This window comes from Chelonoidis abingdonii, chromosome 1, assembly GCF_003597395.2.
Source record: "Chelonoidis abingdonii isolate Lonesome George chromosome 1, CheloAbing_2.0, whole genome shotgun sequence".
Lineage (NCBI taxonomy): Eukaryota > Metazoa > Chordata > Testudines > Testudinidae > Chelonoidis > Chelonoidis abingdonii.
In genome coordinates this window covers 128,059,915-128,085,899 of record NC_133769.1, presented here as the reverse complement: position 1 = coordinate 128,085,899, position 25,985 = coordinate 128,059,915, and the positions used below count along the sequence as shown (strand labels likewise).

General features: G+C 40.9%; 1 protein-coding gene across 1 annotated transcript in view; it reads right to left on the bottom strand.

Annotated features, from left to right (window-relative positions):
• Positions 1-25,985, bottom strand: part of IRAG2 (inositol 1,4,5-triphosphate receptor associated 2) — a 72,043-nt gene that overhangs the window by 3,060 nt on the left and 42,998 nt on the right. The window contains exons 17-34 of the mRNA XM_075069992.1: positions 22,891-23,054; positions 21,312-21,426; positions 20,769-20,931; positions 18,604-18,665; positions 17,008-17,116; positions 15,632-15,779; positions 14,674-14,752; positions 10,002-10,048; positions 9,851-9,915; positions 9,609-9,725; positions 7,730-7,815; positions 6,970-7,042; positions 5,605-5,662; positions 5,492-5,519; positions 4,587-4,727; positions 2,982-3,116; positions 1,085-1,232; positions 31-74 (exon numbers count right to left, since the gene is read on the bottom strand). Of these exons, the coding sequence (XP_074926093.1) occupies positions 31-74; positions 1,085-1,232; positions 2,982-3,116; positions 4,587-4,727; positions 5,492-5,519; positions 5,605-5,662; positions 6,970-7,042; positions 7,730-7,815; positions 9,609-9,725; positions 9,851-9,915; positions 10,002-10,048; positions 14,674-14,752; positions 15,632-15,779; positions 17,008-17,116; positions 18,604-18,665; positions 20,769-20,931; positions 21,312-21,426; positions 22,891-23,054 (1,782 nt within the window). The remainder of the gene's footprint in view (positions 1-30; positions 75-1,084; positions 1,233-2,981; positions 3,117-4,586; positions 4,728-5,491; positions 5,520-5,604; positions 5,663-6,969; positions 7,043-7,729; positions 7,816-9,608; positions 9,726-9,850; positions 9,916-10,001; positions 10,049-14,673; positions 14,753-15,631; positions 15,780-17,007; positions 17,117-18,603; positions 18,666-20,768; positions 20,932-21,311; positions 21,427-22,890; positions 23,055-25,985) is intronic.

The following is a 25,985-nucleotide window of genomic DNA, read 5'->3' as shown; positions in this document are numbered from 1 at the left end:
ATTTTTTTATAATTTCAGTGGTACTGGTACCTTGAAGTTGAGAGAACTTGAAAGTTTTTTATTTGTAGATTCATCTGTAAAGAAGAAATGATATTGTAAGTAGATTTTTAAAGATTACCATTGTGGAACAGAGCCAGATGGTCTGACCTGCAAGTCCTATTTAAGTTTATAGCAGCTAAGTACCTCTGGGGGAAAAAGCCCAAACAGCTAGTGTCAAAAACAAATGAGGTGTTGTGTCTCTAATATCCTGGGCCAAACATGACTACAAGTGGGTGAGTTGATCTCACCCACTGCTCTCTCTAAAAAGAAATTTAAAAATTGCCAAATAAATAAATAAATACTGGGAACAGCTAAAGACTTGCAACCATTAGCTCAAACTAGCTAAGCTAGTTAACGGTGCATGCCCTGTGCAGGAGAAGTCACTTCTGCTGGGCTCATTAACAATGTCTGGTTAAGTTCTACTTCATCTTTACCAAGTCAGATCGGTTTTTACAAGATGGAGTACTCTGCCATGCCAATTTTTACTCCTTCCTTCTTGGCTAAAGAGCTTCTGCAAGGATTTTTGTGTTGTGCCCACAAGACTAGGATCTTTTAAATTTAGAGAAATGCGTTCTGATTTTCAGAGTGCCGAAAACCTCCAACTCTCATCGGAGTCTCAAAAGCTTAGAACTTCTGAACTCAGGTCACTGAAGATTGACTAGATGTACATTAAAATGAGCATCCAATTTGTAATTTACTGCATACAAGAGAAGAGTTCTCCAGCCCGTGTTGCACCTTCCAAAGAGGCCTGCTACTCCAGGGGTGAAATGGGAGATGCTTTCAGAGATTCAGGAGGTCTGCTTACAAGTTTGAAGTTATAGTTGCCCTTAAATGTTTCCAATAATCATCTAATTGAGGACTATCAATAAGCTTTTCTTCTGCTATGCATTTACAATTCAGTATCATAACTGTACAGGAGATAGAACATTTATGTAGCACCTCCCATCCAAGGAGGTCAAGCAGCTTTATAAATACAAGCTGAAGGGCTCAACTGATGACAGTTACTTAGAAAAGAAATGAAAATATGCTTAGGTTTAACAATTACCTTGATCCCCAAAGGAGTGAAAGCATCTTTCATTTTGTAGCAAGACCTCTTTCAACTCCTCAAGTTCTGCATGCTCTTTTGTATACATGCGTTTCAAGTTTTCCACATGTTGAATCATCACTTCTACTGCCTTACTGACACGGCTCTCCTAGCAAAGTAAATGCAATACTGGGTGAAAGTCATCAGTTCTTCAGGACATTGAATTATGCTTTGAATAAAACCACCCACATAATCATTCTGAATTACGGCCTTTCATATCCATCCACACAACAAACACCTTTGTCCAGGGTCTCATCTCACATCTTGATCACAGCAGCTTCCTTTTCTCAATCTTGCCTCACTCATCCATTCAGAGCATTGCTGCATAGATCATTTTCCTAGCAGATTTCTTTGACCACATCGCCTCTCTGAATCCACTGGCTCCACTTTCTCTATCAAACACAAGCTGCCTGTCTGCAGTTTCAAGGCCCTTCATGACCTATCAACTCTCATTCACTGTTGAGATGTTGATTTCTGCCTGATTGCCCATGTTGGCCAAGACATAAGTAACTTGACATGATAGTAACAGGTTAGGCATCTGTCAGGGATGATTTAGATCCAGGGTTCTTAAACTGGGGTCAGGACCCCTCAGGGGATCACAAGGTTATTACATAGGGGGTTGCAAGCTGTCATCAAACACCCCAAACCCCGTTTTGCCTCCAGCATTTATAATGGTGTTAAATATATTTTTAAAAAGTGTTTTTAATGTATGAGGCGGAGTCCACACTCAGAGGCTTGCTTTGTGAAAGGGGTCACCAGTACAAAAATTTGAGAACCACCGATATTTGATAATTAGTCCTGCCTTGGTGCAGGGGACTGGACTAGATGACCTGTTGAGCTCCCTTCCAGTCCTACGTTTCTATGATAAGTAACTTGCCTCATTTTTAGTGGGTATGATTGGGAAGTTAAATGGATCAGTAGACTAGAGATGGGATATCCGTACTAGCGGAGATAAGGGGGAACACCCAGATACCATTTACAGTGGACAAGATAAGCCTGGAATGTAAGAGGATGTAAAAAGCAGATCATGCATGCACACAGTATGGACAGGTACAGGGATTGGTTCTTGCAGAGTAAACAAGTCAATCCCAAAGCATGTGATACAATGTATAGTTAGGAAAGCATGTGTTATAGTGTTGGTAGAAATGTATACAAGGAGAAGTTGTGTGCAACTTTGGATGTGCGTACACCCTATATCCATCCCTGATGCTTTAGCCTGATCAACACCATATAGCTTTGCTGTATGCCAAATAAAATGAACCTGAGTGATGAGACTGGAGTTTTGGAAGAGGTCTTGGAGGTAAGGGGGAGGGGGCACAATATCTCCATCTCCCACTTGTTAAGTTTTCAAGCACCTTCATGCTTTTCCCCATACTGTCCCTCATGCCTGGGAGATGCTTCCTGTAAACATCTGCAAAACTCATTTTTGTCCTCCTTAAAAGCTCCCCTTTTTCATGATGCCTATAAAAACTTGACAATGGTTATGCCACTGGTGCGCTGAGACCATTGCCTATCTGATGGATATTATCTCACCGTACCCATCTGTCTATCCAGCTGTTGTATCTTGTCTTATATTTAAAGTGTAGGCTTTTGGGGATAGGGACTGCTTTTGTTTTACTTGTACAGCACCTACCACAACAGGATCCTGGTCCATGAATAGGGTTTCTAGATGTTACAGTGATACAAATGAGTGTGCAGATAACCAACATGACAATGCTTTTTACTAATTTTGTTCCAGTGAATTGTGTACTGTATAAAATAGAAGTTCAATTACAAATACTGAGTGGAATCTGTTAGAGAGCTTTAGACTAAAGAAAGCTTCCTTACTTTACATAAAGTAGTAATTGAATCAGATTACCTGATTAATGGCTCCCAACATCTCTGCTCTACTAGCAAGTCTGGCAGCATACTGGCTAAGAAACTGCAAGCTTTTCTGCAGCTTCTTAATGATCTCCTGTGCTTGGTTATCTTCATCACACAAAGGTGCTAGAGACTAAGAAGTTCATGGGCAGAGGGGGAGAAGTAGGGAGGAAAGAAGAGGAAAATGTAACAGTGCCGATGATTAGTAAATAAATGAGATGCCATTCTAGAGGCTTGTGGAGCGAATGTTACTCTGCAAAGGACGGGATCACACCTAAGTGGGATTCTGCTTGGGTGTATCTGTTTGCATAATCAAATGTGTTAGGGCCAGATAATCAGTTGTTGTAACTAAATACAGCACCACTGGAAAAAACAAAGGAGTTATGCTGATCTACATCAGCTAAGAAATGTAACCTTGACATTCACCTTATGGTTTTATCAGCTCACTACAAGAGCACCCGGAACAGGAGAACTTCCCATTTGTTGCTGTATAAAAACTCTTCAGTGTGTGTTATGTATATATATAAAAACAGAACCTCAGTGCTAAACAAGAGTCATGTTTTTTGACTATGTTATCAAATCCAAAAATAAATTGCAGCGAAAACTTTATATTAAGTAAGGCTGTGTGGACATTACCACTTATATATTGGTATAACTTGGGTCGCTCGGGGTGAGAATAAGCCACCCTCAAATGACATAAGTTATACCGACCTAAATGCCAGTGTGGACAGCACTATATCAGCAGGAGAGCTATTACCACCGCTTATTGGGGGTGAATTAATTAAGCCGACGGGAGAGCTCTCTCAGCAGCAGTACCACTAAAAGTTCTCTAGTGAAGTTACTATAACCTGGATGTGCAAGTGCTTCACTGATGACTACTCTTTGAGTAGTCTTTCATTTGTGGTCACACTGGGAGGATGTAATAAATATATCTTCATTAGTTACTTGGATAATGGAGAGGAGAATGTGCTTATAAAGTTTGTGGCTGACACCAACCTGGGAGAGGTTGCAAGTACTTTGGAGGACAGGAATAGAAGTCAAAATTACCTTGACAAATAGGAGAATTGGTCTAAAAATCAACATAAAATTCAGCAGAGACAAGTGTAAAGTATTATCCTTCAGAAGGAAAAGTCAAATGGACAAAGCCAAAATGGGGAAATAACTGGCTAAGCAGTAATAATGCTGAAAAGGATCTGGGTGTTCTAGTAGATTAGAAATTGATTAGGAGTCAGTGTGATGCAGTTGAAAAAAAAAAAAAAAGCTAATATTCTGGGCTGTATTAACTGGGGTGTTTATGCAAGACAAGGGAGGTAATTGCCCCACTCTACTTGGCATGGGTGAGGCCTCAATAGGCGCATTGTGTTCAGTGTGTCCACATATAGGCTTCCAAGAAAAGCTGTGGAATCCTCATCACTGGAGGTTTTTAAGAACAGGCTAGACAGACACCTGTCAGGGATGATCTGGGTATATTTGGTCCTACTTCTGCACAGCCAGCTGGACTTGAAGACCTATTTAGGTTCCTTCCAGTCCCATATATCTATGATTAAAATGTACTGTCAGGCCACTTGTACCCTCTCTCCTTCCAATCTCATTCATTGCTAACCTCCAGCAGCTTCAGCCCATTCACGATCTCCTTTTTCAAGTTTTCTTCAGCCAAATCTCGGGACCTTTCTTCAAGCCTCACTCGCTTATCCAAAGTGAACAAGTCACATTTAAAGCCCAGAGACAATCTGAGAAACTCTGCCTGTTGTAGGGGAAGAGAGATTAAAAAGAAAGTCATGACCAATCAGGCAACACTGAAGTATATTCAGTACTAAGAGTTACCTCAGAGACTCGATAGCTATTGCTAATGAATGACAGGAGGAATTGTAGGAGAGGTCACCAGTTCTGAACCCTCCCCAACAGGCTTTGAATAAAAAACAAAATGCAACTCTACCTATCTCTAGTGATAGGTAATTAGTTTACCACCAGAATAGCTTCTCTCTCTCTCTCTCTACATCCCCAATAGTCCATCCTGTTGGGAAAGGCAACATTAAACAATTGTGCCTGGCAACATGAACTGTACTGTTAGCACATTCGTTAGGCTGAAGCTTGTGTCTAGGCCAGAACTCTCCTTGCTCCACAAAATGACACCAGTAGAGAAAATTCAAACCCAAAAGTTTATATAGTGACAAGAGTCTCTTCATTTTTATAGCCTTCCTCCTCTGCCCTGTTTATGAGCATCTTTTGATAAATAGATTTCAGTTTCATCCTCTGAATCCTTCAGTTTCATCCCCTTCACCGCTAGCACACAGGGGGCTTCAATTGGACTTGAAAGGCTGATAACACCACTGGCATGAATAAATTTACCTAAGTCAAGAATTACATTAATTTAAGGGGAGGCAGAAGGTTAATTTTAAAACCACTCAGTACATTGAAAAATGCTTTACCTGAATTTCAGAAAGAAAGGCCCATTAGAAAGAGTTCTACTGGCTGAAATATTTAAGGATACAAGTAGTTAAGACTCACCTCCATCTCCTTCTCGTTAGGAGAAACACTGTAGGAGGAAAAGGAATAAGCACATAAGAAGAGCATAGTGCGAAGTAAATGCAAGTGGGCATCAGATTATATGAGATACATACTTGTCATTTTGTTTGGTTTTGGTCACTTTAAGGCCAGTCATAGTGGGAGAAGAATCCCCTGATAATTAAAGAGACAATACACAAAATTTTAGTTGTTAGGTTGAGGAATAAACTGCCCTTAAAAAGAGGAGTTTATGAAAGACTTAAAAGTGCAGTCCCAAGAGGGAAAAACTGGATTAAGACTTGGGTTGAACTATTGTCTAGTAATAGAAGTAGCAGCATCAATATGCATTAGAACTAGGTTAAAAAAGTCAACAAGCAGCTCATTAGTATTTCCATTCAATGGCCAAAACCCCAAAGAGTCAGTCCTTGTTTGATTAGTTTGTGGCCTTAACTACAGAAGTTCGGATCTGAATTTGCAGTAGTTGGATCTTCGGTTTTGCTTTCAGTCCCCACTGCAACCTCCTCTCTACAACCCACTACTTCAAGATAAGCATTACAGAAACCTCCCCAAACTCACTATTAACAGTTCAGTAAGGATCAGGACTTGGGTGGGCATAGCCAAGGCTAAAGGTGAGGCACTTCTAAAAAGGGAAAGTCAGCCTGGATTCAGTAGAAACTGCCACCCATCTTTCAGATTCTTACACTGCCCAAAGCTTTGATGGGTTGAAAGAAGTTGCTTTATATCCCTGTTGGAGTAGAGGATCCAAGTATCATAGTTAGCATTAGGATATCGTTGGGTGTAGTAAAAGCTTGGCCTGTTTGGAGACTGCCCTAAGGAGTTCTCGTTCCTGTCCAAGGGATAATACAGTTGGATTAGACCAGTGCTGGTAGGAGGTGGAAGAAGAGCATGTCTTTGTAGGATAACATTCTGTTCCTCTCCATTTTAATGCCTAATGGCAAACGCTTTAAAGTTTACACAACATAAAATTGACAAAGCTGCTTCCGTCTCCAAAGGGAGACTATAATAAGCACGTCATACAAGTTTATATAGCTGTCAGCTCTTTATATGAGCAATAATCTTAGGTTTGTGCGTTGGCAACTGCTTGTACCCTGGTAGGAACCTGGGACATTCCCGTCACCATGGTATCAGAATTGACCATCATTCCTGTAACAAACATGGTCTGCTCAGTGGTTCATCAGCTCTTCACACCCCGTTGAAAACTACAGATGTTACTTTCTCATACTGAAAGCAGTTTCCTCATCCTGGTTTCAGAGAGGGTTTTATGTTGCATTATATACACAGTTAGAGTTTTCCCCATCATAGTTAAGCATTAAGATAGTTCGGTTGTACAGCAAACACAAAGAAATTAGGGATAAGAATATTTAAATATTCTGAGGTTTAAGACCAATGTGTTTTACTGGAACACTAACCAAGCATGCACTATGTGTTAAGTGATCTGAATTTCAGTAAGAACCACTTACCTTTTCTACCAGAAACTGTAGCAGACACTTGTTCATTCTGCTCTTTAATAGCTTCCATTTCCCCATATGTCTCCTAAAAATGGTTTAGAGAGAAGTTATACAAACTTGCTACAAATACTTGACAATAAGATCAGCTATGATGGTGGTACTCTAGTCCTACAGTGGGTTTGTGTGAACTAATCAGGTGCTTTATACTGCTGTCACTGCCATGTATGAAAACTAGATCTTGAATGGGTTGGAAGGCTTCCCCTCCCTAAAGCAGTTTGGGTCTTCCTTGGAGAAGGCTCAAGTTACCTTGAAAACAACTCAGGAAGTGACATTATCTAGAACTTCTTAAGCAAATAGATTACTATGCTAGAAAATGAGACAGAGAATTTAAAGTAGCCCAGGATGGGCAGAAGAAAAAAAAAAACAACCAACCACCACCAAGCCGGTCTCATCTGGCCTGAACCCATGAGGGAAATCACTAGACCAGATCCTCAGCTCGTGTAAATCAGCATAGCTCCTTTGGCATTCAACTGACACCTGCCAAGAAACTGGTAGTGAAGTCTCTGGAAGAGGAGTCCAAGCCATGGTGGTGCTTACCCCTTTCATCCTGGGCAGGTTTTCCAGTGTGGGACTTTTCTGACATACCAAGGAATCTGTTTCTCAAGCTACCCCATCTGTCACTTCAGCATTCCCTGCCTTCCCTTACAGCTAAAGCCAGTGGGTTGCACGTGCTAGCATTCCTAGAACTTTAGCAGTCTAGTAGAGCTCTTACCAGATCTAGCTGTAATTCTTTTTCAGGTGTAGTTTTGTGATTTTCCATGATGGGGCCAAATTCACTTTGAGTCGTCAGATCTGTACCTGGAGAGATTCCAGAAAGTGGATGTTAAGATTTCAAAGATGAACAAATGTTCCTATTAACTAAATTTCTAAAGCAGAAACCACCACTGCTCTCTCCTACCACTCCACCCCCACCCCCATAGTAATTACCAGAAGAAAATACAATAAAGAAAGAGGCCTTTAAAAGACAGCAGCAAAGAGTGCTGTAGAAAGCACAGGCAGTGCTGCTATGGCACATTTATTGAGTCAAAGCATCACAACACAACGGGCAATTCCAAGAGTTCATGTCTCCTGCAGTGGCAGCTCTGGCTACAAAGAATCTCTTAAAAATTATTAACAAAACACAAGTCTATATTAGTACAAACCAAAGAAACAGGATGTGTAACATGGTCAATGGTGGGATCGAGAACTGGGCTTCTAGAATTCTCTTTTACAGACTTTACATTGAATTAACACTAGTAACAAAACAAACCAACCAGTTCTACAAAGCCTACCTTATTCTTTCAAAAGGCAATAGATGTTATGGTTGACACTACTGAAAGCAACAGTAGAGATCCACCAATAACCCCCTACCTCTATATTCTGCATACGTATAGTGGTGCCTTAGATAGAAGTGGAGTGCTGACAGTTTAGTACAACTTGGGAGATACAGGACAACTGGATATTGAGATTTCAACTAGCACTAGTAGGATCCAAGCTATGGGCACAGCTCTGCCATCCTACCCCATTCTGGCTCTATCCTTAAGATTGTGTGCTTCCACTCATCCAGTCATTGATAAGCCAAGTGAAATATCTTCAGCAATGCTACTTTCTGAAGCCATGCTGGTCTGTTTTTCCAAGAAGTAGTTTATGAAGGTAAATTAGAAAGGAAATTACTAGTGAAGAAACAAATACCTTAAATCTGGCATATAAAATTAGAGACTTCAGAACCCAGCCCAAAGGAAGATGAATGTTCAGAAAAAGAATGATATCTCTGGGGTCTATTACTGACTAAATTAGCATATTCTAGAAGTGTATTCCAAATTACAAATCGATATTTAAAACAAGTGTTCCCTGCTATTCTGTGCAGTGTACTCTAAGTCAGCTTTTATTAAAAATATATATGGCGTATATGTATGATTTTCCTTAACTTAGGCTTGTGTGTGCTCAAGGAGAAAAGTAGGGCCATTTGTTTTATTAAGTGAAGGAAACACATTCAGGAACAGAGATGAGAATAGTGTTGCTTGACCCCTTAATGAAAACTCGCACTTTTCTTCTTCCATTTGTTTTAACAGGGCTGGTCAGATGATTAAAGATTTTGAAAGGTGTACTGGGGGAAGTGTCTGAACTCTTCCCTCTCTCTCTTCCCCCCACCCCACTTCTCCCCAGTGTTCTGGGCTGCTCAAGTTTGACATAGATTGACTGATGTTTCCCCATTTCCCTTCAACGGATCATGTGGCACAGTGCTTTAGAATCTTTTTCATTTGTTTACATTTTCAGAAAAGCTGCATTAAATGTAATGCTTATGAAAGGTGCCTGGATTACCAGCCCTGACAGGAGAGTAATCACCTTTACCAACTCATTTTACATGCCCCTTTTTGCGGTGTCCTAAGCCCTAATCCTGCAATGGTCTCTGCCCAGGCAAAGCCCTATACTTGTGCAGAGCCCCAGTGAAACCTGGAAACAGTTGCAGGCCAAAAAGTTATTATTCTTAACATAATGTAGACAGAGAGCATGTTGCACAAATTCTTACTCAACTTCCTCACTTCAAAAAGATATGTTGGAAGCAAGCAGTTTCCCCATCACATGATAAATCTTCAGAGCAGCTACAATACCTGATACATTATCATTCAGATTCTTATCTTTATTTTTCTTCATTGCTATACAGGTTGATGTGTCTTCATCTTTTGCCCATGAAGCCTCAGACAATTGTGTCTCCATGGTGAGCAATTCTATAACAGGAGGCAATAGAAGGCAGAGCAGTTACTACTAACAAGCTGCATATACTCAAGGGAATCTTATTCAAACCTTTCGGACAAAATTCACAGATCACTGTGCTTCCACTTTAAGAACTTACCAGTTGATATAGCTCTCTCCAAAGAAGATGTAATATCTTCTTCTTGGGATGGTGTTGAATGTTCACTGCCAAGACAGGAAAACACTCAGACATTCACGATCTGAGAGGTCTGATTAATTTATTTAAGAAGTAAGTATATAAAAAGACTCACCTGGACAAGACTGGATTATCCGATGTTAAAGGCAAAGCACTACTCTCCTTAACAAAAGAAATGTTAAAGAGTTTTAGTGTTTATACTTGTAATAGGACATCACTTCTTGTGTAAAGCAAATTTATCAGGTCCCAGTCTTAAACAATTCCTTTAGATGTACCTAGATCTGATTGAAATATGTTCATTTCAGTAAAGAGGGGGTTATTTAAAAAAAGTTTGCATCATCCCCTGCCCATGTTTTTCAGCCAGTTCTAGATGTATAGTGTACATTTGAATACTGTTACTAGCAGGGAGGTGTAATTTTGGTTTTGTAGAAGTAGTAATTTGGGGGGAAATCTGTTCATATCTATATTTTTGTTACAAAAAGCTGTACTCCTGACCTTTATGCCAAAGAGCTTCACGCTTTGTTTAAAGTGTGTCGTTTCAAAGAAATGTCACGATGATAGATTACCTCCTCCCTCTCCCCCCCCCCCACTTTAAACTGAAAGGGGACTGTGATGCAAGTCTTAGAGACACATAGCCACTTGGCCTTTCCTGCCATTTGTTCCCCCCACCACTTTCAAAGCCATGCTACATTGCTCACCAAGATGATTTGGGGACATTGTCCCTTCCAGAAATTCAGAAAACAACACTAGAAAAAGCTCTGCAGCTGCATTAGTGTTTCTTCTATGAGACAATGAGCTTCTTTGCTTGGGTTAGATTCCATGTTGTTTAAGAGATGAACATTTACATTCAAGTCTCCATTTTTGATTCCTACTAATAGCAACATTGAACCACAACCACCAGATCTTAGAGCAGAAAAGCACTTGTTTTTTCATACTAGCTTAATGATCATAATAACTTTGTTTCACCATTAAGGGACAAATTCTTCTCTCAGTTCAATTTGTTGCACCTGAATAAACAGACAAGTCTGGCCCCAAATCCGTAGCACTTCGCTGATGCAGAAACTACCTTTTAAAAAGCTCTAACTTTGAACCCCGTGTGTATTTTACATTTTATTAGCATTGTCAATTCCTTGGACCACTACCACAAAGCAAATACACTTGGAGTTACATTAGCATAGTTCTAAGATTTTGGTTTTGATTCCCAGTTATCAGTAGTTAATTTAGAATTTTAGGAGGTTTGCATGGCTTTTGTGGCCGCTCCTCTCAGTGTGTCTAGGGAGCGCATTTGCTTTAATGTGCACTTGACAAAGACTAGTAATGCCATTGTATTGGATTGCCACACTACTCTGGTTAACATTATGCTTTCTCCCTGACTCATTTTATAATAGTACATATACAATAGGCTGTCCTGTGTAGGGTGGTTATCACAGTTTGTGGGGGACAGAAGCTCTTAAAATTAAAATGGTAAGAGTGTGTTGGAGAATAGCTTTCTAACAGCAGGTAAATAGCTTTTGTTTCCTTTATTATCCTGTACCAGCAAGGAGATAGATATTAAGAGGATCTATCATGTGCAAAAGTTGTTTGGAACATAGGGTTCTGAGGGAAAAATTTAAGTCCCCCTGAAGTGAATGGGAGACCAGCCCACTTATTCAAGGGGAGAATTCCACCCCTGTACAATATAGAAAAAATCCTGTTACGGTAGCCTAGAAATAATGAAGGTGAAGGAGAAATTTAATGAGCTCATCCATGGAGGACATGCTGACTAAGAACCTGAGCAGATATTAAAAAACAAACAAAAGGGAGGGAGGTTAGGAAAGGAAAGTAATCAAAGCACAGAGATAGGAGTCGGCTGGAGTTTATCAGAGAGATGTGCAGTATTGGTAACCTCCTCACATTTTACATTTCTGAAGCTGTTTCATTTTATAAGAGTGGGATCTAGAAGTGAAGTGAGAAGAAATCTTTATTTATGAACTTTCTTTCTACAGAAAAGCCTCCATAAGCTTTTATCATAGAAACATGCCACACAGCCGACAGAGTTCTGAAGGGACAAGTGACTATGGACCACTTGATGCTGAGGTCCCCATGTGGCCCGATTTTTAAGAGGATGCAAGCTCAGCTGTTTCTGAAAAAAAGTGAGACCCCTTTCAAGATGTTTTTAGTTGGGCAACCAAAAACTGAGGAACTTAAAAAATAAAGCCCCACCAGACAGCAGTACTGTGTATGTTCTTCAGTTTCTTTTCTCCTCACAACATTAGTTTAAGGATCAGTGAATAGAGTTCAGCTCAGTCATCTGTATGTTTCCTCATGCAAATCTCTGCTATTTATACTCTTATTTGAATTCTCTCTTGGGCTTAAGGAAGCTACAGTGTTTTATTTCTCTAGGGGAGGGAGCAGTATACTGGAATGGACACAAAAAGACTCAAAGGAGTTTATAATGCAGCACTGCCTTGAAATGAAGAGGGACTGACCAAAGCAAGAGACACCTCCACATATAAAGCAGGAATAAATTCGAGCTCTCAGTGACTGTTACATACCAAAGGAGAACTGAAAGCTGTTCTATACTTTTCATCCACACCTACTTCTTTTCCAAGACTTTAAAGCATTAAGAACTGTTAAATCCTACCTCTGCAATCCAGAAGTTTCAAAAAAAAGGCCACATTGTGGCTTTACTATCACATCTATCAGTATATGCCAGAGATACCTGCCTTTAATAGGTTTAACAAAATTATGATTTTTACAGAAATTCAGGGCACAGTTACTACTTGCTATATGCAATATATCAGTCATTCTAGCGAAGCAAAGTAAAGTAATGATTTGCAATGGAGTTCAAACCAGCTCTCTTTACAAGTGTGAAAAACGCATGAACTCCTTATAATATTGATATCCCTTTATCCTCTAGGCCTACTTCTTGTAAGGAAATAATCGAGAGAGTGTTTGCTGATTCACTGTTCTCCAGACACTACCTGTGTTGTAGCAGTCTTCTGGTGAAGTACTCCTTGCATAAAAGTTTACAGAATCCCAAAGGAACCAATATACAGTTCCTTGGTGAAGCGCTGGGAAAGCTAATGTTTAGTTCTAAGCCTCCAGCACAGAAAGAGTTTGACTCACACAAGAGCTAGAGATTTAAAGCAGTCTCAAATCCCTATTCTGACCATGCTTTGACAACACACACACACACACAGTATAGAGTTACTTACATTCTGAAGGACTCACTATAAGCAACACACCTGCAGGTAACCACAGTCTGATAAAATGCTACAGAGACACCCTTCCTATTAAACATGAACATTCAAATTTTGTTCTGCATCATAATTTAGACCAGATATGGGATACCGCCCATTTGCCTTTCCTTCAATTCAGACCTGGAATCTTATCCCAGGGAAGAAAGAAGGATTATGAACACTACACAAAAGGGATTCCTACAGAAATGCGGAGGAACCCTACCCAGAGCCAAAAAGTGTAATTTTGGGAATAAACTGGAATTACAGAACTATACAAATATGTTATGTTGCTTTAAATGTACACAACAGTGCTGGTCAAAAGTGCTGTGTGGAACAAGGCCCTCTACTAGCCGAAGCAGAAGTGCAATATGGGCATAGCAGAGCAAGGGAGGGCTTCCTTATTTAGCCCCCATACCAGTTAACCAACCTATCTCAACCCCAAGATCACACTAATGTGGAAAGAGTGATTGAGTAGCTGTGTCATTTTCTCCTTTGCTTCTCCACCAAGCGTGGATAAGGACTATTGCAGATGACTGGGCTACTTCACAGTGGGCAGGTGTGAGATTACTAACCCATTTGTAGCAGAAAATGATTTCACTATTAGTCTAGATTAGGTTGCACTTTCATTTGATGCAGCAGTAGGAAAAAGAGTGTCATTGTATTAGTCTGACAGGCCAGATGCAAATGTCGCTGAAGTCTGGGGTTTGAAATCCTGATCTCATTGACAAAGCTCAGGCACATTTCTAATTAACATCACAATTAGAAAGTGTATGGTGCCGACTAGAACAGAGAGTAATGTTGACAACCAGCAATCAAGGCGAGAACCAAGTCTTTACTCAAATGCTCATCTGCCTGTCATAACTTGTCACTTTCTGTGGGACTAAGAACCATTTATTTGGTCTTTTTCCTCACCTTAAGCACTGAGTGGACAGACACACTATCCCATTGAAATCTAGATGCAAAGCTGAACTACATTATATTGGGTAAAGCATCAATCACCTTGTTGTTCTTAAGCAAAGATGGATTTTTGGAAGAGCATAGTCATAATGTAACAGTTTTCACAGAAGGAAGTATACAGAAAGACAATCAAATGGGATTATTAAAATGTAAAGATGCTTGCTGGGCTTTGTTTCATCTTCCCCCAACCCACATGTTGCTGGGAACGGATATCATTCATGCTTTACCAATAGAGGAGTCCCTTGTTACTGAAAAAGGAACAATCATTTTAAGATTTGTACATTAAATAAAGAGTACTCTGAGTTAGAATATAGGATTTAAGTACTCCTAAACTTTGATCTGGATTTGAACATCACAGGTCAAGTACATTTCTGGAATGTTTTATTCCAATCACAGTTGCTAAAAGAGATACACAACTGAGATTGTCTCCCAACAGCCTGCTTAAAGAAAGTAAGTCGGCAGAAGTCCACTGATTTACCAACAGAGCAATGCTGATTTACCCACACTGAAAATCTGGCCCCTCATTCTATTTTAAAGTCAGGGTACTACTGCAAGTAAAGGGCTACCAAATTTGAAGGCAAGATTGCTGAAATTAAAGATAGCACTAACCTCAGTAAATAGAGAGTCCATTGTAGTAGAGGAGGTAACACAACCTGCGTCAGTCTGGTTACGAGAGTGTATCTTCCACCTGGCAGCATAAATTTTATTTGCTTATTGCAACAAGATCACATTTGGATGTTTTCCTTAAATTAATTTTACACAGAAACAAGAGTGGAAGTTCGCCACTGTGTCTTTGTGGAGATTGGGGCCAATCCCCAACCTTGACAGATACATCATTAAACAAAACAAGTCTAATGAAAATGACATTGACAGACAGTAACAGAGGAGTCACAGGACTTGCAGAGACTTGCAGTCACCTGTTTGCAATGCAAAGTTCTGCATCCTCAGCAACAGCCACACCACACTTTTTTAAAAATCAGTGTCCAAAAAGGGAGAAATCAGAGACAGACTTAAGAGGAAGAAAATTTTATACCACAATGGCTACAAAAGCATCTCTGGTGCTTTGATGACCCTGTAAATTATCAATTTCTAGTCACAGTTAGGAAGGGCGGTCTAGGGGATGGCACATTAGCCTGGAGCTCAAGGACCTGATTTTCAGTTCCAAGTTCAGCTAAGCTTCCTGTGTGACAGTCTATCCTGCACCTCAGTTCCCCCATCTGTAGAATGGGAATACCACCTCCATGACTCACAAGGGCATTGTAAGAATAACCTTTATTAATGAACGGGAGGCACTCTGGTTCTACAGTGATAAGGGACATATAGATACCAGGATAGCCAGTGATACCCATTATGTGCTCACTCATTCAGAATATAGTGTCTCATTCCCTTGCAGTGATGCTGTAGTATTAAACAAGGCCAGATTCTTGAAGGTTAACAACAACAGAAACTATAGTAGAACAGCTAGAGAGTGGCTGTCTTCAGCATCACTCAAGAGTCTGTAGTAACACTGCTTGTCCAGTCTCCCTTTCCCCCCAACCCCAGCCCAAACATTGTTTTGCTCTCTTACTTGTGTCCCTCCAGCATCATGTCCAAAGTAGACTCATTTTTCAGATCCTCCCTTTCAAACGTAGAGCGCGCTCCGGTTGCTACACATGAGAGACCACTGCTTGTGCACACTCTTGGATTCAGCTGTAGGATTTCCAAGGCCAGAGCATCTGTTAACAAAGATGCAGACTTGAAACAACAAGAAGGGTGTCAACATAAAAAGTTACTAGCCTGTCAGCTGGGTAGATGTGGTCCTTTTCTATCAGATATATCCACACCCTCAGAGACAATAAACCTGACTATGCATTTGCCCTGTTTCATTCACTTGCTACTTTCATAGGTTATTAGTAAAGATTCAAGGAGCTGTAGAAAAATATAAGCAGACTACAGGTGAATGGACATAACTTAGTAGAATCCATTTTTAAGGGGAGCATGACCAGCAGTCCAGGGTACGCCAGTGACCATTGACACACTTGCATTTGAGCAGCGGTGTCCATTTGCCACACTGCCATGCTAGCAGCTAGTCTTTACTTCACACAGCTTTCTGATTTGACAATTGTATATGGCATGTTGAACTAAAGCAGTGGCGTCATGGGGAGATGGGAGGATGGTAATGTGTCAGAGGCAAGGCAGCAGCACTTACTGTAGAAAATAACATTGTACATTGCAGTGGAAATAAAACCTTGGTTAGAGCAACCCTGGGCTCCCATACAACAGGGACCCGCAGGCAAAGGGAGGAAATGAAGACACTGCATAAAATGACATCTCTGCAGAATCAGCATACAGTAGCATTACGGGAAGGTGACTGACTGGCTAGATGAAAGCTCATTGACCCACATCTGTGCCATGACATGGCCTGGACTCTCAGGTACAAGCTAAAGCTTGGGATAAATGAAGCAGACAAAACTGGGATGTTTAAAGCTCAGTTTTTGATGCCTGTCATATACAACATAAGCTAAACCGCCTCATCATTAGTGCTGGAGATTGATGGTACAGCCGTTTGTTTTGCACAAGAAAAGCTCTTCAGTTGCCATTGCCAGTTGTCTGTGAGATGGCTCATGAACACAGCTATTCTTTTAGATCCAGCCAGGTAAAGGCATCTCAGGTAATTCGTGGGCATTGTTTATACCAATTAAAGCCAATTGCAAATTTTCACCATAGTGAGTCAGGACAGATTTACACTGAGGCACAGGCAACAGATACTTATAGCAAAGAATATCTGCGCTTGATAGAACAATTTCCATTATTGTTCATCTTTTAATCCTTTGCTATTTTAGATTTAGCACCATGTTACCTTAGACAACAATTTTAGGTCATCCACCAACGATTTATGCACTTCAAAAGACCAGGGTACAAAAGAAGGCAAAAAACCATAGAAGAGTAGCCAGCAGATCTTACCTAGCAGAGTTGTAGAATACCAGCATGAGTATCTCAAGGAAGGTGTCTTGGGAAGTCCAGTGCCCTGACCTGCTTCTTGGCCCCCAAATCTTTTGGAGGCACAAAGGTGCTAGTTGGAGAAGGGAAAGTGCATGGCAGGTTGTTGTTCATCATGTTACTTACAGGAGCGTCTAAGACCAGACGAGCATGTTCCCATTGTGCTAGGCACTGTATACACAGAATGCTAGACAATCCCCACCCTAATCGACAAGCCCCACATGGGATGGTGGCAGACGTCTTAATGCCATGTTTTTTGGGTAGTGGGTTTAGTTAGGAAGGGATAAGCTAATTAGAAAGTGAAGTAAAAGGAAGGGGACACTGTAGGAGGTGGTGAGTGGGACAGGGCAGAAGAGGGTGATGGGGCAGGTGTGGAATGAAGCTGAGCTGAAGAGAGGGTGAGAGCAAAAAGCAACTAGTCAAAGGGCAGAGAAAGTCCAGTGAAGACTGTAGAAAGTTGACAATGTGTCTGGTTTGGCCTCTTCTCCAATGGCTTCTACAGGCTCCCCTCTGCAGTTCCCCTTCCCCTCCCACCAACAGACCCAGTCCCCATGGGGTAGTGAGGGAGAAGTATCATCTGCATCCTAGTTCCCCCTCAATTGTATATGCTAACTGTTGTTCAAGTGAGGCCTTTTACTCCTGAAAACTAAACAAAGAATGTGTATTGGAAAGGATTTACACAGCAGTAGCCATTCATCCACATGTGGGGGAAAGGTGTTGTTTTAACACGGTTCTGAAACCAAGGAAGTGTCTGTATTTTAAATGATGAATTTATGACTTCTAGCTTCAAGAGCTCTAGTCTGAGTTTCAGCTGAGTCTTCAGCTTCTAGTCCTTCAGAGAAGGGTCACCTGTGTATTAGGACAGTAACTTTTCAAAAAAGCAACAGAAGACTATCTTTTGCCATATGTGTTTTACAGAAACTGAAGGCAGGGACATTCAATGGAAGATATACTCCAAAAAAGTTTTACTTTGCAAAAAAAACCAAACCAGCCCCCCCCCTAACCCCGTGAACTCCTCAAAAAAAACAAACCAACTTTGCAGACATAAGTCTATCAAGAGATCTAGATTTCAATTTCCCAGGTGCACAATGTTTACAGAGTGACAATATAAAGCAAAGCATAAAAAGAAAAAAAAATGAGTGAACAACAGAATAGCGTTTATTCATTGTAAATTCTTGAAGGCTACTTTTAAAGCTGTTAAAAAAAAAAAGTTACCAATTTTGGCACAGTTCTGGTAGAATCAATGTTTTTCCCTCCCCTGTGTGACAGGGGAAAAAAAGTATAGAACTAAAAATAGTGGCCAGAATTCCTCACTATCTTCTCCTTTACTGTTTCTTGGTTTAAAATGGACAGTGGACTGTAGTCACTGATCAGCCTGCACAGTTTGCTTCAGCCAGTACATTTACACAAATTAAACACTAGGGAAAAAAGTAGCTCAGTTGTTACAAAAATGGCCCTCAGATGGGACTTTAGACAATTTGTAGATGGACATTCACCCTGGTGTCCTCTGTGCCATGAAATGCTCTCCTCCACCACCAGGTGAGATAATGGATTTCATACCTGACACGGCAATCCACAAAGATGCCCCTTAAACAGTTTCTCTCTCAGTGTGTTAACAGCAGCTATGAAGAGACATTTACATAATCACTGCATGTTAAAATTATGAAGAACCATTTTAGATGCTCTTATGTTTCCTTTTAACCTTGTTTTTGCCCATCTTGGATGAAGTTAAATTTGCACCATCAGCTATTTGTACCTGCAATCTTCATGTATTCTTACGATTTTAAAACAGATGCATACGAGAGACCATATTCCACTTCAGTGGAGATAGATCAATGCCGAGGACATTTTCATTAATTTTCTTTTCCTTTTTTAAATACAGATTTGGGCCTATGATTCCAGACCATATTTGAGATTCCCCCTCCCATGACATAGCATTTTGTTGGTTTTATTTTAGTTTTCAGCATTGCACACTGAGGCTGGAAAGTGCTCTGAAGAGCAAGGATAGTCCTTTGTCCACTGTCTGTACAGCGCCTAGTGCAATAGCCCAACCCCCTGCAGCCCTGAACACTAGTGCAATACAAATATTAACTGTATTTTGCTTTGTGCATCGTTGCAATAATACTTTGGCAATGGAAACATGATTAATTGCATCTCGTTCCTCTTCCACAGATTAGAATCCATCTCTCAATAGCCACATTAGCTCTATCAGCACTAGCTGCTCTAGCAATTAATAGTATGCTAAGGTACCCTAAACATAGGGTCAATTCTGCCATCCTTACCCAGAACAAGTAATACCTTCCTCAGCAAATCCCCATTGATTTCAGTACTGTATTGGAAGCATTGCTAGCAGAGGGACTACTTGTGGAGTAGTTTCCTCTGCAATGTGAGCGGAGATGTCAAAGTGGCCTTCGGGAAGAAAGCAGCCGTGACTGACCACACAAAGGGAGTACGAGTGAAGTGGTACTATTTTTATCATCAATTCTATGTCCATACCATTGTTAAGAACCATCTTTAGACCGTTCCCTGTTTAACAAGAGACTGTCTTAATTTGGGAGACTTCTCAAATAGGAAGTCAGTGTAACTCCACTGGCTTCGTTTACATTTAAAAATGGGATCTCTTCAGCCAAACAAGGGTATTTTTTTTTTGGTGTTTATTTTGTTCTTAGGAATTACGCACTTGCCAGAGCCTACCAAGCAAAAGAACACACCAATTTCCATTTGTACACTTCTTCCACGTGGCCAACAACATAACTAAAGGATGAATGTGCAAATGCAGTGTGCGCAAATGCAGTGGGTAAAATGTCCACTTGAATACTAATGAATATAGCTGCATCCTGTAAAACCATCTTGAGGAAGTTTCTGCAATACCAGGGCATAATATTCTTAAGGGACTAGTTTCAGACAAGTGCTTAGGAGCATGCCTCTTCCTCAGCTCAGCATGTGCTCTGGTTTCAAAACTACTAAATAATTTACAATGTATCCCTGCCTCAAGGATTTTTCTTTAGAGTACATTTCCCCCATGACACATGTACCTGAAGCCAGACCCTCAAGCTGGTGTAAGCCACCAGCGCTCCATTGAATCTACGGGAATAGACAGAGACTTGACATATCAAAGCTTTCTGGGTTATCATCATTAAGAAGGGGTGAATACCAGGTAAATGTATGAAGTCTCATAAGTTTAAGAAAGAGCTTCATTTATATTTTAAAAAGGAAGAAAACAAATGTGGCAGCCTCTAGGTGAAACAGTTGGTTCAGACTGCACAGCTATTCCCTACAGAAAGCAGGATGGGCAGCACTGGACAGAGTATCTACAGCACAGGAAGTTGAGATAGCAGCGCAAGGGGGTTCACTCCCAATATTAAGGTGGTTGCTTAGGCACAAGAACAGCATCTTCAGCTATACTGCTCCTTAACACTTAGTCCTGACTCAGAGGGCTCAAAGCGCCACCTACTGAGTCACCAACCCCACGTCTTGCAGCACCCTGGAATTTTGGTGGGAAGTTTCTCTTTGAAAGGCCAACAGGTCTGGACCTTGCTGAGCTCAAGTCGTGTCTGAATCATCGCACAAGGAGGAATGACTGAAGCATTCTCGAAAGAAACAGAACTGCCACAGAGTGAAGTAACAAAGGTCACCATCTAGTGTGACCTCATTTGATTCTTCCATTATCTAACTGCAGCATAACACTTGCTAGTGCTATAAGTGAATACTACATAAGTACTTACTTGTCTGCTCTTTATCTTTTTCCTGAAGCGTCTGGCAAGAGCTCATTAAAGCCGTATTCATAGCCTGAAGGGTTCTTTGCTCAGAAATGGCTTCCTCTAACACACTTTGCAAAGATCTGACTTCTTCCCAGGCAGAATGAAGTGCCCCATCTTGATCCTTAACCTGAGCACAGAACAATAAATGTAAAAAGATCACAGTCCTGGCCGGCACAAAAAGGTCTTCACTGTTCATGCAAATGAAACTGAAATGCATCTGTTCTCTCAGGAAGTGAGAAGCCCCTATTGAACTTCTGCATTTTTACATTTGGGTGGACTGTGTATGGGAGCTATTTCTGAGTTTTGTTTTTTTTAAAGCCACCACAAATATGCAAAGTTGCCTCTTTCATTAGCAAGCTGTTGACGCCACCTCCTCTGCTTTTACTTCCTCTGCAAGTCACAGTTTTGCAGTGTGGCTGTTCATTCCAACAAAGCATAGTTTCCTATTTGCTAGCAGAGGCGTACCAAACAGCTTTCTGTGTGCAGAACACCAAGTCACTGCCCTACCTGTTTCCTGGAGTCTTCCAACTGTTTGGTAGCTTCTTGGAGCTGCAAGCCAAGAACATCTGCCCGACTGACGGCCTCTTCTTGCAACTTTTTGGCAGCTTGTAATTCATGTTGTCTGCAGGGGGCAAGAGTACAGGACACAAGCAGTCCCTGACAGTTCAAAAACAAAAATGCCTGGGAAGTGCGATACCCAGTCACCAAGAGAGACCACATGCTATTAAAAAGCTTTAGCATTGTGTCTGGGAAGTTAAACTAACAGGGGTTTAGGGATTAACCCATCCAAAATTGTTTGATCTGCCAGATGAGTACAGAAGTGGTGTAGGTTTTCAGTAGGTTCCTAGCCACCCAGACCTGTGCAAATGCTATGCAAGTAGTGTCTAGATGAATTCCAATGTGGAAAACGAGTAGGAGTTTACTGCACCAGTACCAAATAGTTTTAAAAGGTATTTTAAACAACTTATCATAGACAGTCCATTTGGCTATTTTAGGGAAAAGTGGTAAGAGGATCCAAAGTCAAGAGCATTAGTAAAAATATCAGAAGTTGACACTGCAGGCAGAGTTAACGATCACTACTACTGTTATGCAGCTGTGATTTGTTAGTCACTTAGCACTAAGTGACAACTACCAATGAAAAGTCAGCACCACACAAGTCCCTGTGATAGAAAGTAGCTGTTCAGTGACCCTTAATAGGCTTATTTTGCATTGCAAACTAGTGGGGCTGTATCCAAACCAACCTCGTTCTGAACGTCTTCCCACCGTTACAGCTCCACTGGTAGCATTACCAGCCACCCCCATTTTTATCAGAGTGTCCTGAGCTGGGCAATCCACCTGCAGCTGGCCTACACTAGCACGGCACCAATGGTGGGAGATTCAGAAAGACATAGATCAGATCAGGCCAGGAAAATGCTATGCTTGCTCAGCCCCAGCAAGCAACTAAAATGAGGATAGGAATGTTCTTTCCTAGCCTACATTTACCCATTTCTAGATGAAAATAACCCACTTGAGTCCATATTTTCCCTGACCACTAGTAAATCAATGGAGCTACCCAGAGGATTCAAGAGGCCTGGAGCAAGGCAATTTTGGGGGCCCCTTCCATAAAAAAAAGTTGCAATACTATATGCTTGTGGGGGCCCCTGCAGGGCTTGGGGGCAAATTGCCCCACTTGCCCCCCCACCTCTCTGGGCAGCCCTGTAAATCAAGGCAGTGTGCCGCCCTGAGCTAGAAACGGTTTGGTCTGGTACAGCAGACCATTTCCAATACGTAAGGATGTTGGTCTGTCAAACATGGGCATGCCATCAGTTTCATACACAGCCACACAACAGTTCTGCTTATTTAGTGGTTGCACCTGCAGAACATGCAGCTTTTTAACTGTTTAGTCTGTGGTCTGCTGGGTGGTTTAGAAGAGTCTCTATAGTGATGCATTTTTACTTGGTATGCAGAGGATAACTCCATGTAAGATAAACACCTTTAAAAAGATCTGCTCACAGAGGAGCATGCGATTAGTTTTCAGTTTCAAGAAGTCTAGTTCCGAGTTCCATGTGTCATTTACATGGGAGGAGCAGGAGAGAATTAGATGTACCTGGAAGAGAGCTCTTTTCTGAAGTGAAGCTGCTCTGTTTTTATTCTCCTCAGATTTCCTGCCATTCTAACGTACTCTTTATCCAGGGATTCTCTGTGTTCTTTTAAGAGATGGAGCTTTTTAATCCAGTGATTTATCTTCTCTTCTAGCACTTGCTTGAGGTCCTATTCATTTTTAAAAAGTTAAAAATGCCATATGGTTATAAGCGTGTAGCATAAGGTTTACTGAACATGGCACTTAGAAGTGTACAGGATCTCCGGTCAGCAGAGACAGCCTCTCCCCATCTGCAATACCTTAGTAGCCTAGTAAATGTCCACATACTAGACTGTCAGCAGTAAGTAAACAAGGATGGACTTCATGCAACATTTAGTTTAACCCACCTCAGTTTTTTGAAGGGGAAAGACAGATAAGGACATGGCATCATAATAGCATAACCAGTACAGCTGTTTGAAAAGTGGCTTTTCATCTATTTTGTCAAAAGAAGTAAATATTTTTGCAGAAAAAAAATTTCAAAATCTTCCATTAAATTAAAGACTTTTGAGATAAAAAATTGGGTCCAGACTTAAAAAAACCAAAAACCATTGCAAATAAAAACCACTTACCACCATTTATTTTTTGGTTTCCTTTAAAAATTGTGGAAGACATTTATTCTTGTTAGACCAACTCTAATAATCACCAACACATAGAAGCTTTCCAGAAGGTTCAGAGCATGGCATTATACGCTATTTTACAGTTCTTTATTTTTGGCTTCACATTAGGTGAAATAACAGGCAGAGAGAGTAAAAGCCTACGCCTTTTAGTAGCATGGGAGAAAGTAACTGCAGTTACAGCAATTGGAGTGTTTCAGGGTACAGTTTATGTGAATGTGTACCAGATTTAACCATGCTAATGTTCAAGTTAAATGTTGTTTACTTTGTCTGAGGCCTATCTGGTCAATGGAGCAATGTCTTTCAGGTGGCAGCAACACTTTTCAAGAATGAACTCCAGGTGGCAGTGAGCATGCACTGCAGATGGACAGGTATAGTGTCTATCATGTGATTAGTAAGACTGCAGTAGAGCACTATCTGAACACTTTTTGGGGAACTGTTTCTCGGCTTACAATTCCATTTCTGCTAAGCTGGGTATGAGGATTCCTGTGTTAATGTAACTTTTACAGGTTGAGTCAGTTCTACACAATGACTAGCCTAACTGATGCAATTTCTCATGGTACTTGAAAATTATACAAAAATCAGAAAGTTATTGCCCATGCTATTTACTCTCAAAGAAATGTCTGATCTTTCAGAAAGTAAGATCCCGACAAGAACTCCTTAAACAATTAAGACACCAGCCATGGCAATAGACTGTTATAGTCAGGGAGGTGGTACCATTAAAACCAAAACATTCACTTTTTGTTCTTGGTTCAAGGACACAGCCTGCCTAATGGAGAGAGATGAGCTTATAGAGAAGAAAAAAAGAGGGACATACTTCTTATGACGGAAAGCGTTGTCCAGTTTCTCTAGTAGGACTATCAGACTACTTGGGTCCCATTGCAAGATTTTAAAAACCACTATGAATAACAAACTCTTGGCTCTTACCAGATGCAGAAGGACAACCATATTCCTTCCAAAAAGTCACACAGTAGGCACTTGTTTGCAGCAATACCTTGTAAGAGCAGCAATCGCTTATGAGCAATATTTCCCCTGGAAACATTTTCCCTACCCTTAATTGTCCACTCAGTAACAGCAACCTAGCCGCCACATAAGAGCAACATTCAATGTCACATATCCAACTTACTTGCAACACTTTTTGGTGGCAAATAAAAAAAAAAACCCAAAAAACCAAAAACAAAAAACCAACACCCAGAAAAATCCCAAGAAGTCTCTCACTGAAAGAAAAAAAAAATACAAATTATCCCAGACTGTCAAACTCTTGGGACTACTCAAAACCAAGTTGCAGTCAAATGGGTGCTACACAGGTCGATTGTATGCAGACTGTGGAAGATAAGCTTTGGCTAAATACGAAGATGGACAATCAAGTAGCAGCTGTAAACGTGGGTGTGAAGGAAAAGCCCCAGATGTCAACTAGGCTTTCTTTATACGGTTCAAGGAGGAGAGGGTTTAGGAAGCACTGCTTGCTGGACTTGCAATCAAGGGAAAAGCCCTTCAGCTTTTCTCTTCACTTGGATTGAATGAGTTTGCGGCAAGTGACAACTGGTTTACCAACACTTCAATGTTGCTTCCAAAAACAGGGAGCATGGCAAAAGCAGTCTGTGGACAAACCAACAGCTGAGCAATGGCAGTGTGAAAAAATTCCTCACATTCTTAAACAAGTTTTCCCCAGCTGACAGCTACAATGCTTACTAAACAGGACTTTATCTGAAAGGACTCTGTGACAGAGGACATGTAGAAAAAAAAAAAATGGAAGGCTAGAAGGAGGGAAAGCTTCAAAGGACTGTGCTTGTCTGTGCCAACCTGGATCAGAGTGATAAATGACTGCTGTTCATGACTGGGAAGTCAAAACAACCCAGATGCTTTCCACAGAATTTCAGTTATTTTTCCTTAATTATGTCAGTTCAGTGAATGCCTGGGTGACAGCGGAGTTTTCAACTGGCTAAAAAAGTGTGATCGCTGGCTTCACTTGCAAAATCTTAAGATAGGCCTTGTCTTGGGGTGTGTGCGGAGCAGTTATTCAGTGAGTGGCTCTCACTAACAGTCACCTTGAATTTTTGCCCTCAGTGCTACATCTTTGATGCAACCTACGGATAAGGGTGTGATTAAGACCACGAAAGGACATTACCAATCAAAAATTGCAAACCAGATCATTGTTGCTCTTGATGCGAACCCCACAGATGTTCAGACAGTCCTGAAAACTCTACATTCACTCGATTGTGTTCATCTTTCTTGTTGCCGATGCATGGCAAGATGTTAGAACATCTACTGTTAGAACAGAGCCCCATCCTCCCTGATTGAACTAACCTCATTATCTCTAGCTTGCTTGCTAGCATATATATACACCTACCCCTGGAAATTTCCACTACCTGCGTCTGACGAAGTGGGTATTCACCCACGAAAGCTCACGCTCCAAAACGTCTGTTAGTCTATAAGGTGCCACAGGAT